The sequence below is a fragment of the Elgaria multicarinata genome, chromosome 1 (genome assembly GCF_023053635.1).
Source record: "Elgaria multicarinata webbii isolate HBS135686 ecotype San Diego chromosome 1, rElgMul1.1.pri, whole genome shotgun sequence".
Taxonomy (NCBI): domain Eukaryota; kingdom Metazoa; phylum Chordata; class Lepidosauria; order Squamata; family Anguidae; genus Elgaria; species Elgaria multicarinata.
The window spans coordinates 170,158,102-170,176,489 of NC_086171.1; the positions used below are offsets into that span (position 1 = coordinate 170,158,102).

Consider the following 18,388-nt stretch of genomic DNA (forward strand, 5'->3'; position numbering starts at 1 on the left):
CAAGTAAATATATAGTGTAACATGTCTCCAGACTATTACTGGCTTGTGGTTTATAATACAAATGGAATACTGAAATCTGATAAACTCTAGCTCTACTGGAGTTTAAATGCTTCTTTCATGTTGGTTATTTATCCTCCTCCAACTGCTCCTGCCACCTCCTCCTCCTTTTCTCTCTGCAGAGTTCAGCCTCTCTCCCTTCCCCCAAAGCTCATCCAGGTCAGGCTATTTTTGTTTCATTTTGTCTGGTGAACTGAATCCCCTTGACAGGTGAGTTTAGATAACACTGGAGCCTAAAAGGAGGGCTGTTGGGGAAATCACAGCACCTGGTACTGCTAATGGGAAAAGCTCTAATTCCTACATAAAGCTGTAATTTGCTTCTTCTCAAACTTAATCTCCCTCAAGAAGATTCTCAATCCTGCATCCAGTTTCTGCAATTCAAGGGAACATTTGCAATACATTATGCGACTGAAGTTTGCTTCCTGCTAAGTTTTTATATGGTCGACTTGAATTTAGATCTAGACAGTTTCTGTTTCTGCCAAACTCTGATCTTCAGTGTGGTGTTTTTGCTCTGTACCCAACAAAACAGTACGGAGGAAAATTCAGCAACTGTAGCTAGAGTTAAATACTGATGTTTACGGAGCAAAATTCAAAAGGCAACACTAAACTATGTATATTGCTGACATGGACTGCCATTTTATTAGACTCCCTTTGACTCCATAGTTCCAAGGCACAAGACAGTGAACAAGCTCAACAAGTGCTTGCCATCATGACTTTTCCATTGCTGCACCAATTACATTTTGGAGGCATCACAAGAGGTTGCTTACCTCTAACTGGGGCCATTAAAGGTTTGGCCCCATCCAAGAGGAGGAGGAGGAGAATACAGCTGGAATTAGAGTAGCTCTTGTGATTGGATGGGGCCTTCGTAGAAGAAGGCTTGCATAAAAGGTAAGTTTCTACTGAAAATACAAAGCAATCTCTCTCTCTCTCTCTCTCTGTGTGTAAGTGTAAAGAATCAAATTTTTGGCCCCTTTGTTTAGTCTGGGACAGTTGATCCAGATGATGTTATGTATACTGAGTTCACGTAAACTTTAGTAGACTCAAGTGAGCTACTCAGGAGTAAGACCATTCTAGTGAAGTAGCCCTTACTGAAAAGATATAGGATGCCTTCTACCAATTTGGCAGAGAGCAAAGACTTCCTGTCCTGGTGGTCAATCATCTGATCCTGTGACTTAAACATTACAGTAGCATGCAATGGAAGGATACTTTGATTAAAAGACAGGTGTCATGGTATGAAACTGTAATATGGATGCTAAATATTACACTGGATTTCCTGACTGGAAGGAAAAGGCATCCCACAATGACAGGGATAGAATGGGAGTTTTCTAGTCCACATCTGTTTTTCTGGGTCAGGCGAAGATGTCCACTGTTCTGAATAAAGTAGAGAACCTTTACCTATTCCTAAGACATTTCCCGCTAGCATTTTTAATTTCCAACGCCGGTTTTTACCATGCCTATCATCAATTTAGCCAGAAGCTATTCTCAGTGCAGTTGTATCAGTATAGCTGTTTACCCCCTTCTACCATTTCCTAAGTACTCGTGAAATATATTCCAAGAGGAGCTGCATAGATGGAATGTCCCACTGCTCTAGCAAATGAAACTGGCTGCTGAATTTTAGTGCTAAGGGGGTGGGGGAAGTACAGCAGGGGCAGGCAAGTGTGCTAACAAGATGGAAATGTTAAAATAAAGGCCTTCAAAGGAAAGAAGCATTTGATTAGCACATCACTACCCCTTGCAGAGGGCTCTTTGATGGCTCTGGATAGCACTCATCAGTGGAAGATTAAATGGAATTATTCAAGCAGCAGTGCCAGGCACAGAAATTCCAAAAATGACGTCTCTGGCTTTGATGTGAAAACACCTGAAACAGAGCAGGCTGAGACTCAAATATCAGGACAAGGCGGCACTGACACGGATGGAGAATGTCACCCAAGGTAATCACAATGGCTTCTGAATGCTCAAATGCTGCTGCTGTCCAAAGAAAATAGCACTTCAAACTTGCCCACAGTACTTAACTGAATTGTCTATGAATTAGGCCATGCAGCTACAACTAGCCTTTTGGTTTTCATTTTTTTTTTTAAATCATGGAGCAGAAATTATAGCACAAATTGGGTTCCCAGGTCAGAACTTACGATAAGTTCTAAGTAATCAGGGTGCAAAACAGGGCTGACTGAAGTCATTTTGCTGCCTGACGCAAAGGACAAGATGGTCCCCCACCCCCAAGGCAGATTCCACATACAGAAGCCAACTGGATTGGCAGTTGAATCTTACTTCAGCATTGGTGATGGGACAGCATCCTCCCAGCATCTTGGCTGAGGACTGAACACTAGCTTAGTGGGGACATGGCAGGTCACGTGGCACACACACCTCTGTCCTCCAACACCTCACTGCATCTCCCACCCCCTCATTTCAGATCTGTCGACTGAGACATCTGCCTCACTCTGCCTAATGGTAGGACCAGCCCTCGTGCAGATAATATGAAATGTTACAAAACAGGAGCTCCCTTCTAGCTTTAACAACTATGTGTGGAGATTACCAGTCTGCTATGGAAAACATAACTATAGAAAGCAATGGTCATTGTTTAGGGCATCTCCAGAAATATGATGCCTGAATCAACATGCCTGACAACTGCTAGCTGCCTAAAGACGCTGACAATCCTTGTACTGTTTGCCACTCAAACCGGCCAGCAGGATCAATGTTGGTGGCACAATTTACATCAGAAACGGTAGTGCCACCCCACCCCTACTAGTTGGTATCTCTGAGTGAGTTACCTCTTTCTCCAGTTCTGAATAAGGATACAGGAAAGTCCTATATCTTGGTTTGGAAGGCCATAGCTACAGCCACACGGTCCAAATGTCCCAGCAGTAAAAACTGGTACAAATGAAAATGCACTCAAGGAGACCCCAAAATGGTCAAATTGTGAAGTCCCTGAAATGGGGTGAAGTGGACATTTGTTCAACCAAAACTGGCTGTTAAAGTTAGTCCTGACACCAATTACATTCAGGAAAAGAGGAGACAAATAAGCCTTTGCAATCAGACTCGCCACATTGCCGAAGGGTACAGAAGTGACTCTCCTGAAACTGGGCTGCCCTTCCTCTGAGATGCTTCTTGCATTTGGCTCCTGGTCCCTGTTCCTGCCAAGTCAATGTAAATCAGAGCTTTCTGGCTGCAAAGCTCTGGCTGCTGTGAATGTCAAAGGCTTTGGCTTCTTGTACAAGGTCAGTCATTAGTATTTCTTTCAGGCTATTAATAGGGCCCAGGGAAACATATGAAAGTGAATTATCAGGGGGAAAGTGGGCTTGGCACAGCTTATAATGAATTATAATTGAAGCAGCAAGTTGCTCCTTTTGCTGGCAGCATTCAGGATAATGGTTTGAAAGTAAAAATTGGAGATTCTCGGTGTGAAACCCACTCACCCACAGCCTTTTGTACAAGCACCCCCCTGTCTTGTTCTGAGGGGAATGGGAGTGGTGTGTGCTGGAAGGTGGGAACACTTTGGCTGATACGCATCTGCGCAAGCCATTGGTGGCAAGAACTGTCTACTCTGCCAAAGAAGAAGCCAGTTCCTCCTTTCTGATATGGTGATTCACTAGTCCAATATCAGTAACGTATGAGTCCCCTTGGGCAGGAGGTCTGCACAGTTAACGGCCCATGCCACTGGTCCCTGTTATGGTGTTGCAAGCCTCCCTGCTTCCCCAATGAGCATGGACATCTGAAGAGAAGAAGCCTGTGCGCCTAGAACTCTGAGCACTCTTGCTTTCCTGCAATCTGGAACATCAATTGTGTAAGGTTCCAGATTGCATGGGAGTCTACAAGCATAGAGCTCTATGAATGCTCAATGTATCAGCACTGAGGAAGTACAGGCCCACTGCTTGTTAATAGTGTGGAGCCCCTTTCATGGGTATAATGTGTAATGGGTGCTAGGGTAACCATCCCTTCCAGACTCTCTCTTTAAAGCCGAGTCTTGCCTTGGATTTATAAGGCAAGGATAGTTCCTGGATATAACATAGACAGATGTTGTAAATGTGGGGTAGGAGCAAAAGCTTTGGGTCTTCTGACCCTTGAGACTTCCTCCATTGAGCACTTACAGAATACTCCAAAATGGTTGTCCCTTGACAACCCCTTGCTTGTCAAGGAACAACCATTTTGGAGTATTCTGTAAGTGCTCAATGGAAGAAGTCTCAAAGTTCTAAATCTCTTTAGGTTTTTCTAGTATTAATGCTCAAGCAACCTATAGCTAACATGAGATGGCATCCGCTGATTCCATTTTGAGCAGCTTTCAACAACCCTGGATTATTCTGAAAATGCTACAGCCTTCAGGGAAACTGTGACAGGATCAGAATCATCATACAAGACAGTGGTAGAAACAGCCCATCCCAGACCTCATTTGAGAAAGCCATTTTGCTTCTCTTCAATCTGACTCGGATTCCAGTCACGGGATCTGAAAACATGTGGTCGATATCCTGCCTTCCATTAGGCCTAATCGCCTTGCCCCTTAGTCACCCCTCTTAACTGCAGCCTGCACAAATATCAATATTTATTACAGAGAGAAATATTTACAGCATACCTCCTGCTACTTGGCACGCCTGAAGGGGACAAGAAAGCTTTGGTCTTGTGTGTGTGTATGTGTGTGTGTGTGTGTGAAAAGAACAACAACAACTCACAGACATCATCAGCCTTCCATTGATCACTAAGAAATGGGCTCTTAGGGTCATCTAAGAAACCTAACCCGAGACGAGACACATGGACAAAGACAAAGACAGCCATTAACTGGCGTGTAGAGTGTGCCATTTCCTTTTGTCTAGAGAAGACTCCCTCACTTCACCCTCCCAGTGGACCGAGAAGTCTTATGCTTGACCTCTGTATGACCTTGCACATGGTGTGAGAAAAATGCAAATACTGTTTGTCCCGATCGCATAAGGATCAGTGGATCTGAAGAGGGAGAGCAATAAATATGTCGCCTCACTAGGTCTACACTGTTCAAGTATTGCTTGTTGTAAACAGGGTTGTTTTTTTCTTTAAACTGCAAGAAATCACATAGTGACTAGGGAAAAACAACAACAACAACAATAACAACAACAACAACCCAAAAGCTAACCATCCCATATCCCAAGCAACTAAGAAAGCCAATTAGTTTTTACACAAATCGCACCTGCAGAATAGCACAATGCACCAATTTCAGTTTAAACCACTCACAACTTCCTTAGCTTCAAACGGACAGGACATTCTTTAGGAACATAGTTGTCAAACACAGAGAAACAGGGAGGATTTCCCCCCCCCCCAACAGGTTGAGTTTTGTGTCAAAGTTGAAGAGGAATGAAGGACTTTCATAAAATCATAGCGCCCCTCCAATGGGAAATAAGGAGTATTAAAAAAATATCCGCACTCTATAAATACATAGTTGAAGTTGGATTTCAAGACAGATGGGTTGGATGACTGGATGGCTTTTCCACTCATACATTTCTGCTAAGTGCCTTTTGCGGACACTTCCCCAACTGCACTGTTTAAAAGGTTTGGTGCAAATTTGTGCTCGTGGGGTTTTCTGTAAGTTCCCAGGAAGAGGAATAATGGAGTTTTTCAAACATTCCCAAAGGCGTGAGAATCCACTCGCGAACCATCCATCTGAGCCACCGCTAACGAGGATCTCATGGGATGGGAGGGGCAGTGTGTGCAGTGGAATCTTTTCAATGGGATATTTGATGTGGCCACTGTGGTTTTTGTTACATTTCATTTTTTTCCTTCTCTCTTTCCTTTTTCTTTAAAAAAACAAAGAAAAAAACTTTAAATAGTGTTTTTGTTATCTCCTAATATACATCAAACAACTTTCATGCAAAGCAGCAGTCATGGAGGAATCTAGGTTTCCCAGGATCTTTCTAGGTTACAACTTGAAGAGCTGAAGTTCTTGGCAAATCCAAGTGGTTTCTGAGACGCACAGATGTGATTGGTTTGGTTTTCTCCCATTCTTTCAACTGGAATCTGATGAGTTCTGACCTAAGTATCTGGGCCAACTTCTGCTTTTTTGTTGTTTTTTCGGAGGTTGTCACAGTAATTCAGGTATGTTCCCTGTGGCCTCCTTGCCTGTTTTACTCTTCATTCCCAGAAACCTTTGAAGTAACCACTTCATTTTCTTTGTTGTAGGAGTTCCTGCTCCTTTCTTCAGCTCTCCATAGACATGGCACCAATAAGCTGTTCTACTTTGTATGCCAAACGCTGCCGGCGCGCCTGCTCATCTTGCTCCAGAGCCCCGATGATCTGGAACCAAATCGAGACCAAGGTTTTAGAAAGCACAGGAAATAAAATGAGCTGACAGAGTGAGTCAGATTAAATGGAAGGATGAAAGGAAAGAGAGAGGGAAACAAAGACAGGAACAAAGGAAGGGTCTTCAAAAGTCATGGTGAAATAGTCTACAGCCTATAAGAGTACAACATGTTTGTTCCATTCCATGGATTACCAAGGAATAATCCATGGAATGACATTTCAGCCTAGTTTTGTTAATACTTACGGTATTAAAACTTTTCTAGAGATCCAAAGTCCAATGGTGATAGAACCTCATGCTAGGTAGGCTCTTTGGATGAGGCAGCTGGATGCTAAAGTGTAGCTGGTTAGCCTAGTCCTAGTACTTAGTTGCATTTTCCCAGAAAAAATGTAAGGGATGAAAGGAAGGCAAAGTATAGAGTGCCATTGCATTCATGATCCCATACTCATTTATGTGTTATCGTGTTGGTGCACATTACCGGCAAAGAACACAATAATATTCTGGATGCTACATTTCCTGTATCATTTAGCAGGAAAGTAATGAGGTTCTCATTCCTAATCGGCAAATGGCTGCTGCACAGTACCACACGCTTATACACGCAATTAAATGACAAAAGCTTTGCCTTTAATGGTTGTAATTGCAAAATAGGCTTTTCTTGCACTGCAAATTAAAGGGCTGAACAGATGGTGGGAACTTGGTTTCAAGTGATGCATCCATCAGAAGAGCCCATGCTGCCAGCAACACTTTGCAAAATAGATGGTGTTCAGGTTGTGCCATGCTATTTGTTTCTGGGGAGACAAGGGATGGTGGGATGGCTCCATAGGCCACAATGATTTTTAAAAGCATTTTGAGAGCAGTGCAGCTTTTCAAGAGCTGGATAAAACACCACCCCCCTGCTTTCTTTGAAGACTGTGACCTAATCTCATCAGGATGAAGAGTCACCATTAATTCGATTCTACTTGAAACACACTTTGGATAATGGTAAAGAAAACAAATACAACCTGAAATGAGGCAACCTTTCAAAGACTAGTAAAAAAGATCATATACCTCAGAGAAGACACGGGTGTTTTGTTTTGTTTAAGCAAGAGTAAACATCTTTCACTACATACATTTTCAATCAATGATACTACGGGGATTTATAAGCCCATTTATATCAATGTAGAGATGGCAAACTTCTAGAGATATTTGTAAAAGCTTCAGGATAAGAAACTAGGTCATATTGTATCAGTGCCCATGACTGGAGAGAAGGCCTTCTCCATGCCCCATTTATGGATTGGTCTCTTTGGAGAGTCTCACCTGGTGCCAACTTTTCTACCTTTTTGGTGCTGGGCAAAGTTCTTCTATTTCAAGGCTGTGATAAATTTTCCCAGCAGCAAAAAATATAATTTTTAATGTTTTAGTGTATTTCTGTCTTAATGATACATGCTCAGTTTTATGGTTGTGAGATATTTTGGTTACATTATAAAGTTACATCATATGGGCCAGAAACCCCCTGCAAAATGGGCTCCTGATTTTTGCAGACCCGAGGGAGCTTTGGAAAACTGTTTTTGAAACTCAGAGGAGTTTCAAAAGCATCATGTAAGATGGCATAATGGTCTGCTGTTCAAAGGAGAAAAGACAGCAATCTCATTTGGCAGATGCACTACAGTAGAGATACTAGTGCAGTGCATTGTATGTGCGGGCTGGTTCAAAATACAGCTGCAAAGCTTTTAACCAGGACCAGTTGGTGGGAAAATGTCCCTGGTCCATTTCTGAGCACAATTCATTGTGCTGGTGCTTAACTTTAAAGCCTTTCATGATGTTGGCCCAGGTTACCTTTCTCCACACCATCCTGTCTGTCTGTGGAGATCACCCTTCCAGGATTAACCCCAAGTGGTCATACCCTTTGAGGTGAAGCAAGGTGGCAACTAGAGAGAGGACCTTTTCGGCTGTGGCACCCTGGTGATGGAATTCTCTCCTCAGGGATGCTTGCCTTTTAATCTTTTTGGTGCCAAGCTTTGAATGGCTAGGGTTTTGAAGTGTTAGCCTGTGACAAGGAAAAACTAGCCACAATAAAAAATATTATTATGGCTGTGAGATGCCCTTAGAATATTTTATATTGAAGGAACAGCATAGAAATGAAAAATAAAATAAAAGTGTAGGCCCTTATGCTCACCTAATATAGCTGTTTGGGTCATTGTTTCAAACTTCTTGTAAAACAATTCTTTGATGCATTTTTAAACAGTTAATGCTTATGGTCTGTCCTGCCCATTTTCTACTTGGGAGGAAATGCTTTTAGGTTACTATACATACATATCAAAACATGAATGTTTTGAACAGGTATTTTGTGACATTTTATCTTAAATGAATCTTGCCTTTTTATTTACAAAGCACAATATTAATAATTTTCTCTTTGAGAGAATAAGGTTGCAATCCTTAACCTACTTACTTGGGAGTAAGCCCTATTGAACTTAATGGGATGTCTGAGTGAACACACACAGTATTGCGCAGTTAATATTCTGCAGTGGTTGTGAATGCATATCAGAAGGCCGTGGTTTCTTTTCATCATAATTCATTTGTTAAGATTGCGTACTAGTAAACACAGCTTGCATTCCGCAAGCACAGATATGTTCCTGGATGAATGAATGAATGAATGAATGAATATATATATATATTCTAATTGTAAATGATTATGATTTGAAGGGAACTATACTAGGTCCTAGACTTTAGGCCAAAGCCATACAGTAACTATTAGCTGTTAGGCTAAGACCTTTGTAGATGTACAAATTATCACACATTGCACTTTTTGGCAACTATTTAACTTCTTGCCCTTCCTTTGAAGCCCTAAAAGCTAATGACAGCTGAAGACAGGCAGCTAGGCTAGAATAAAATTCCCCAAGCCCTGAAACCCACCAAAGCTATCATCAGGGGATGGAAATAGGTGACAAAATATTGGAATAAAGTCACAACTTCCAAGCAAGACATTGTGTGTCCCATATATCTTGGCAGCAACACTCATAGAAGTGTCTTATAAGACAAATGGTTCCTTGTGCCCCTCTGTGGATGGAACAATCCCTCACCTCCTCACTGTATTTGCTGACGTAGGAGTAGATTTCATTGAGTGCACTCAGCATGTTGAAATCAACAGAGTGGAGACGTGACTGTTCTGCGAGGTAGGCATTCATATCCTGGTCACTGATGGCTGGGAGTTTTGCAATGTCTGCATAATACCTGCAAAAGAAATGGAAAGACACAAGGGAGAACGGTGTGGTTCAGAAATAGAACGAAATGTGTCTATTGCTAATGTTTAACAGCAAAACAAGCAAGGAGAGGGTATGTATGAATTGTATGAGAGCCGCAAGTCATGTTCAGCAGGCAAGGTGTGCCACAAAAGGAGCTGAATAAACTAATCAACATCAGGAAGATCTGGTAGGATTACATAATGAACATAAAGTAAGTTGCACTTTTTCTAGTACTCTGTTTATCACCATGTACCATTACATTATGGTGGCACATAGGAGAGGGCTTTCTCTGTTGTGGCACCCTGGTTGTGGAATACCCTCCCCTTGGAGGCCCGACTGGTGCCGACGCTGGCTTCATCTTGGTGCTGAGTTAAAACATGGCTTTTTATCAAAGCCTTTGAGGGCTAAATTCGCCATGGTTGCAGATAGTTTTAACTGTTTTTAATTGCTTCTACTGCTTTTAAGAAAATTCTACCAGTTTTAATTTGTTAATGATTTAATACTTTTTTTTTAGCTGTGTATGTTATTTATTGTTTTACATTGTTCTGATTTTATCTGTACACCACCCTGAGATGCCAGTGATATAGGGCGGAATACAAATGTTTTAATAAAACAAATAAATCAATAAAACATACCCTTGTACAACCATTATATACATACTAGTAACTGCCTGTTGATTAAAAAAATAGTTGCACTTCTTAAAGGCAAACCAAAGAAACAACTCCATTTGTAAAAATACTTTGGGTGTTGGAGAAGAGGAAGAATTCCTTGATGGTCTAATACAGAAAGCTCCCTGAAAACAAAAACAAACTAAAGCTGCACTAGACTTAATTGGAAGCACAGGAAAAGGATATTACATTAGGAAGTAAAACTAGTGGGTGAATGTTGACAAATGACAAGTAAGCAATCTCTTGATTTCTCTTGTTATTGCAACTTCCCTGTTATTGTAATTTTTGCAGAAGTTCAATAAGTCTCATTAAAACGCGCACACACACCTAAGAAAGTGAATGGGAGAGGACATTGGGGGTAACACTACAACTCTTCCAGAATGTGCAGACAAATCCTTAATGGACATACTAGCAAATACAGCAATAGAGACAGGAAGAATACACTGTGTTGCCTCTCTAAATCTGATCCAATTTCACTCAGTTCACAGTGAAATAGCAGTAGGCACAGTAACTGCAAACTTGGTGGAGCTTTGCAGAAGGAACTCACAATATAGCACTCATCCCCACACTGACCTCTCCACCCAGCTCTTATAGCTGGGTATATCCTTGGCATAGAGCAACTTGTTGGAGGGGGAGTCCTTGCCCAGGCGGTGTTCTGAGGTGGAGCATGAATCCATAAAGGTCTGGGCCACGACTGAGAGGCAGGCGTCCGTGATACTTCCTTTGTGGATGTCGAAAACAAACTGTGGGTTTTTAATTACATTCACCCAGAAGCGGAGGGGAAGACTGTACAGAAGAGGGGTAGAAAGACACGTTACAAATCCAAGAACGAAGAGGGTAGTATATCTCACCCTGCCGCCATTTTGCACAAAATGACCCTTGATAGCCAAAAATAATGATCTGTTTTTGGCAACAAAGGCTGCTATCAGTGCAGCCAGGAAATAGTCAAAACCAGACCACACTGGGTACCAAATTCCAGCCAAGTTAAACATCATTTTCATCTAAGATGTTATAATGAGTAAACAAAATCAATAGGCAGCAGTTTCTTCATCTGAATTTATCATGTGCTTTTGATTGTTTTTGCTGGACACGTACCAGAGTGAAAATGTCTTATAGCCACTTCAGGGGAATTGGATTGGTTTTTTCGTGAAGGTTCTACTTTGTGGTTACTCTCCACATGGGTGTGTTTTTGTGTTTAATGTGTTAATGGGCATCTGCAGTGTGCATTGTGTTAATAGGCTCTTCTCATGGATCTTCAGAAGTGTGTTCCAACCAACAATCAATTTTCTTTTTGAATGTGAGTCTGTTTTCAGATATTCTCTTTGCTCTCTTGAGTTCTCTTTAATCCTAAGAGACCAAATGCAATTGACATTTACTGGGTCAACTGTCACTAGGTGCCACTGTTTGTCTCTTTTGCTCATAAATGCCAGTATTATGTTCTAACAACAAACAAAAAACTCCAAAGTTATCCTATGCAACACATGAATATGTACTCTGAAATATAGGTAACCAGCCACAGAAAGAGAACCACGCCTATTGATTATGTAAATATCCTTCTCTGAAATCTGTAAATCACAGCTGTTTCAAGCCACTTCAACAGCTACTTCCATGCTGGGAGAAAACAACAAAACTAGTGATGCTGTCGAAGTCAGCAGTTCCTTTGTTCAGAATGAAAACCTCAGTGACTTGTTATGTTCACCTTAAACAGGCAAGTAATACAACTCCTGAGAACTTTGTGGGCTCAGAATTCAATGTGAGCCAGAGAAGAACAACTCCCTCTTCAGCCTACTCATCTCTTGCTCTGGTGGCAGGGTAGGGCAGGATCTCTCTTCCTCCCTTCTCTCATTCACCCTCTGATATCTTGAATGCTGCTACAGCAATGCCCTAGGCACCAGGAGCCCAGGAAAATGTAGTTTTCTCAGGCTCTTGGTGGCTCAGTCGTTGCTATAATGCATTTCAGGCAGATTGGGGAGGAGGGAGCCTAACTCAGTAATAGGGTACATGCGTTGTATGCAGAAGATCACAGATTCAATGCCTTGTGTTTCCAGTTAAAAAGGATCAAGTAGTAGGTGAGTGAAAGACTTCTTTCTCAGATCCTGTACATCTGCTGCAAGACAGAGCAGACAATACTGGATTAGACAGACAAATAGTCCGACCTTATATAAAGCAGCTTCTAAGATGTTTTTAAAATGTATTTAGGATGTTTTTAAGGATGTTTTTAACAATGTATATTATGTTTTAATTGAGTATTATGTATTTTATTGTTTATTGTTGTTCCCTGCCTCGATCAAAATGGAGAGGCAGGCAAGAAATATTATTATTATTATTATTATTATTATTATTGCAGGAGTTAAAACCAAGACATCTCCCTCCTGCTGGCAGAACAGCTGCCAACAGGCAAGAGGATTTGAAAAAGGGAGGAGGGACTAGATTTTCCCATGCTCACTTTGATGCCATTAGGAATTCGAGAGTGTGCGCACCCAACTTTGCTTCATAATTGAGTATGGAATAAAGTGTGCTATTTTCCCGTTTTATTTTTTGAAAGGGCTAGGTTTGAAAACCCTATTGGATGTATACATCATCCTTCCCTAGGGGGAACATGATGGATCGCCTTCCTCAGCACAGACCCATATGATTGCTAAGATAATCAGAGGAGGACTTGCTGGTTGAACAGTGACCTGCACATTGCCATTTGGAAGCAACCTTAAAGTGGGATTTATCCATGACAGTGCCCACCTTATGGAACATCCACTCCCCTGCTATTCAGGAGGTGCCAGCTGTGGTGTTTTAGGTGTCTGTCTAAGACCTCTGTCTTTACCCAGGCCTTCCCTGCTCCACAGTTTGTTTGATAATTGTTATGCTTTTGGATTTTAGTTTTAATTTTTTTAATTAATTAATTTGCTGAAATTTTCTAAAACAGGCAGTTTGTTGCTTCTACTTCCGTTTTTTGTTTTGCAGAATTAAGATCAGATCTCTGGACAAAGTTTAGCTCGGTCCCCTCCTGTATGCCTATCTAATGAAGATGGAAACACCGAATGTGCTAAAAGCCAGAAGAACTGCCTGAAAGCCAGAGGAAAATTGCCTACACATGAGCTGAATCTGGGACTTAGAATAGCCACAAGCAGCACTGTGCTTCTTGAAGAAATCTAGCTGGTTGCTTGACTCCCATGTAATGTGTTTCATTAAATCTATTATCTTGGAGCCAATTCCTTACTTGTTTCCTTAAAAAGTGTCATCAACCAAAAAATTACCACAGACAGGTGTTGTTGTTTTACTGGGTGCATGATCAACTGCAACACTGAGGCATGTTTCTGGCAAACTCTCCAGAAAGGTTTTCCATTGTCCATGCATCTCAGACTTGCACTTGTCAGTTTGCACATTACAAAATCGCAGGCCACTTATAGCTATTTTCTTGCTGCTTTGGCTCACGCATCAGCTCCAAAAACCAGAGGAAGGCTACTTATTGCCCATTGTCTTGGAAGGTGTATTAGAAGCTTTCCTTCTAAGTCTCAGGCATCTGCAACCAAAGGTAAGTTATGATTCATTTTTCTGTATGGCAGGATCAACAAAGCTGCACATTCCTGCTAGCTTTCAAGCATGTGACAAGGCATCCCGCTTCAATAAGGGTATGCCCAATGCTAGCTAGATTCCTGCTTTGCTCTTTTATCTGACTTGGATTTTGTACAAGCAGCATTTCGCTATTCTTTAATTTTGTAATAAATTACCAACCTTGTCCTCAGTTTCCTCTCAGCGACTTTACTCAACACTTCTACTGACTGACCTTCAAGTGTGAGCAAAACACCTCAATCTCAGGTACACCATGAGGCTTAAATCTTTCTTTCTTCAGGGGCATTCAGGGATACAAGTAATCTCTCCTACATGTAATGGCAGCTACAGGCCAAACGCCCAGGGAAAAAAAAGTTGGCATAAAGATGCAACAACTTAGCCTGGGCAGTTTGAATCAGCTACATAATTCTGTTATTGGTTCTCCTGAATCTCAGTGAATGTAATAACTCATTTATAAAATAGGGATAACAATGCTATTTTGCCATATTATGTGCATGTTATGGGAATGAATGGTTCCGTGAGAAGCATATTCTCAAATTCCACAGAAATGGTGTGGAGCATCTACATTATTTTTGCTGAATGCCTTGGGACAATGTCCCTTTTTCTAAATCAATTAGTTTTTTATTTGTTTTAAATTTCATCTAGTTATTTGATTCCACTTACTACTGCCCATCTCCATACCCAGTGGTATCACAAAGAATAATATATATTGGGTGTACAACCTTGTAATGATGTCCACCAACTCCAATGGCTTTAAAAGAGGATTAGACAATAACATGGTTAGCATGACAATATCATGCTAGAGAACATGAGCAGGAGAGTGCTGTTGAACTCATGTTCTGCTGTAGGGTTCCCACAGGCATCAGGTTGGCTATTGTAGGAACAGTATGCTGGACTAGTTAGGCCATTGGTCTTATGTTCTCAGATTTTGAAGAGAAGGTTCTATCTCACATGGGTAAGCTGATGGTACTGCTGGTAGAGAGGAATGTAGATGTCTCAATTTTTCATTGGCAGCTGTCAAAAACAGGGTGTGTGTGTGAGACTGGCATACTCTCTCGCCCTCCACATCCCAAAGAAGTGTTCCCTATGGCCAAGCCTTTGCAATTTGGCAGCAGACAAATTTAAAACACACACACACACACACAAAAAAAGTCTTTCCTTCTTTTAATTGGCAATCTACTTGTGGCAGGATTGAAGTTCTTGGAAAAGGGCCACAGTTCGATGTCAGAATAATACTTAGCATGTACAAAGACCAAGATTCACCTAGAGATGCTTATATCTTTTTAAAATTCCTATACAAATTGATCTGCACCTTTTGGACTAATGTGTGAATTGGAACTTGGCTACTCAGTAGATTTACACTTCACTGCATGTTGCAATGCAGTTCTCAGCAATTTAAGTGTACCAAAATACAGTACATATTGAGACAAAATATGCATTTAAATACATATTTAAACAACATATTTAAATATGCATTTTGAGAAAAATAAAAACCTTTGCAGATTAATGTGGAAGTGGAATGAAATTATGAGTAAAAGCATGCAAAAGTGATATAGACTGGAAATAGATTTTTCCATCTCTTGAACTTAGACCCCACTGAAATCAATGGGACAATTTAGTTATGACTTAGGTTATTTCCAATTGATTTCAATAGGAATTAAGTTCAATTCACTTAATCTGGATAGGAGGGTTGGAGAAGACTAGATGGACCAAATGAGCCTGATGGACCAATGATCCGATTCAGTGTAAAGTGGCTTTGTCTGTTTGCATGATCACAGCTGAAAGGGGAAGATTTAAATGCTGGTCTGAGTTTGAAGTGTCTGTCTCTCCTCTCCGGGTTCTTTTCTAGCTGTTGCATGCAAGGATTAGCAACAGTTGGGGAGCTCTTTATGCTGCAGGCCCATGTGATCTGGCAGCCATAGGGGGAAAAAATCTCTGCTCGTCGGCGCCACTTGGTAGCTTTAAGAAGTGTCATTTTATTCAGGATTCCAACGTTTTATCCTAATAACCCATTCCTCTAAAGCTTCGCTAAATTGTTTTTAGCTCCCTACAGCCTTAGCAGGGAATCTGGCTTTGGCAGACAGGATGATTAGAGGCTTTTCAAACCACAAGGGATTGAACACACACACACATACACACACACACACATACACAGTCTGGGGTTGGCACTTTGTGTATATATGAGCTTTTATTTTCGATACTGTAGTAAATTTTTAACCCAGGGAAATTTTAATCCTAAAATAGCTAAAGAAATATGTAATAGCAGCAATTGTTCTGAAAATGTAGAATAAAAAATGCTGCTTCCATCAGTCGTAATCAGATGAAGTATGAGATCCTCTCAGCTGCCTCATCCCTTATGCAAGATCAGGCTGGAAGTCCTCAAAACATTTGAAAAGTGGCTAATTGAACAGTCACCTGTGTGTAGTACTGCAACCAAGCCACAACTATTGATTTGGGTCGTGTTTTGCTTTCACAATTGTTGAGTTTTTGATAACAAAACCCCCTCTTTGGGGCTTCTTGCAAAAAGAGCTGTGCAGGAAGCTCCAAAGGGATTTTTTGGGGGGTGGGGGTGGAGAGTTGGGCAGTCCTGGGCTGAGCTAGGTGGACCTCCTGATTCCCAACTAAGTAAAATTTCAGGTGACCTCCTTTTATATCACTCAAGAAGAGTCTGCCTCACCAGTATATATGGTGAGGACCTGCCTCACCCTGGCTCTCACCCACAGTTACAGGCACCAGGAAAGGGCTTACATATGGGCTAGAACTACACTACTGCTTTGTAGTGCTATTGAAGTGCACTGATAACTGTTGGGCCGCATCACACATTCCATATACCACTTCCCTAGTGTTACTTCCTGCTTTTTATTCCACATTATCCAAAATATTTCAACAAATGTCATTGTGTGGCCTACAAGGGATAAATGTGCAAGAGAGATATATCATTACCATGATGGGATCATAATGATTTGACACGAGGTGTAGATCTAGTGATGGCGAATAAAGGGAGGCTCATGAAATTCCTGTACATTTGGCTGAGCTCTAGTTACAACCACATTTGTATATTGTGTTCATGTTGGCTTCCCTGAGCAGCTCCTTTTACCCTTTTCTAAGGCCTGTCATCTCTTCTCAGTGATAGAGCCAAACATTTCCTTTGCCCTTTAGGCACCCCCATGCTGTTCAGAGAACACGGATTGCATTTCTGGCTCTACTGACTGAGAGTGCATCACTCAATCAGCTCTAGATGTGATAACACTATCAAGTAATGGAATAATTAATAAGGCTAAAATAATTAATGAGAGAGGGGCATGAATCAATCGCAAGCCTCTGTCCTGAAAATGAATGGTTATAAACCAAGGGACTTTGAGGTCAAATTATTCTACACCTACCTAATGCAAATCTTGTGCTTTCTTTGAAGTGTTAGGTTTTATCACTGCCAAGAACAAAATGTTGGTGAAAGCCAATCCAATGAAGCTGGACCATCTGGTGGGTGAAACAATAAATGTGCCCTATAGAGTACACAGACAGCCTCAGAATTGGGACTCTCTTCCCATTACTTCAAACACTGAAGCCCATTTCTCACTTTCCAACTTTCCATGTTGAGCAAGATGGTCACTATAGCTGCAGATGGTCTAAGGCACTATCAGCTTAGACCTCTGCCAGTTTCCCCTTCAACCAGAATGTGGTACTGAGACTATGGGGTTGAGAGATCAAAAAGGAAAACTGTACCCTGCAGTTCCAAGATACCTCTTTGAAGCTTTGGTGAGGTGCTGATGAAGTGACAGGAAAACATGCAGACATTTATAGGAGTGCTCTTGAGCAAATCTGGTAAGTCCATGTTAAAAGGAGTAGTATTAAACATGCTACAGTAAATTTCTGCACAAGACTGCATGGTCCTAATTTGTGTTACTATTTGGGGGGAGCAGATGGTGCTAAACCATCAAACTGACTACCTAGAAAATATTAGAGAAAAAACTGAACATTAAAAGAAGTAGCAACAGCCTGCCTAGAAAGGGAGTTGGGCACAATAAAATCCACCTTCTTTTTCGGGAGTAAATGAAGACGACTTTCCTGAAGAGTTATTTCTTTGGTGTGTTTTTTACTTGTTGTTGTTTAAAGCTTGAGAGTCTTTAGAAAATACATCTTTCTGAAGAATAGACTAGAATCTGAGTCTCTGAATTCACCTTCTCTTAGCTGAGACCTGTTCAGCTGCACTGTGAATTTGAATGACCCATTTCAGTGCAGTACAGGGCGCTGTCTATCTGCAAGGTGCTGCGAAGTGGTGTGCAGTGGTGCTGCATCAATTATATGACACAGCAGCCAACGTGCAGCCACCTGGGGGCTTTCCTGCAAAGCTGCGAAGAAAAGAAGTCAGGGACCTCCCTCGACCTTTTTCTCGGGACCAAGGCGAGTATGCCACATCTGCCGTCTATGCTCACTCTGAAGATTCAGCAAAGACACGACCAGGCAGATGGTGACCCCAATTGGTCACTGTCCCCCCAGGCAGAGGGCTGGCCTGGCTCCCTAAACCCCCCACTTTTGCTGTAGCATTGGGATTAGCTGCCATCATCCCAAAGTAGCAAAGCGCGGGGTTTTGCTTATCATGGCGGAAACCCATCGCTGTAAAT

General features: G+C 41.5%; 1 protein-coding gene across 1 annotated transcript in view; it reads right to left on the bottom strand.

The window, feature by feature from the left end:
- Nucleotides 1–4,705: 4,705 nt before the first annotated feature.
- The window catches only part of PLXNA2 (plexin A2), a 498,241-nt gene continuing 484,558 nt past the window's right edge, over nt 4,706–18,388 (bottom strand). The window contains exons 30-32 of the mRNA XM_063142969.1: nt 10,773–10,985; nt 9,370–9,520; nt 4,706–6,306 (exon numbers count right to left, since the gene is read on the bottom strand). Of these exons, the coding sequence (XP_062999039.1) occupies nt 6,211–6,306; nt 9,370–9,520; nt 10,773–10,985 (460 nt within the window). The 3' untranslated portion in view covers nt 4,706–6,210. The remainder of the gene's footprint in view (nt 6,307–9,369; nt 9,521–10,772; nt 10,986–18,388) is intronic.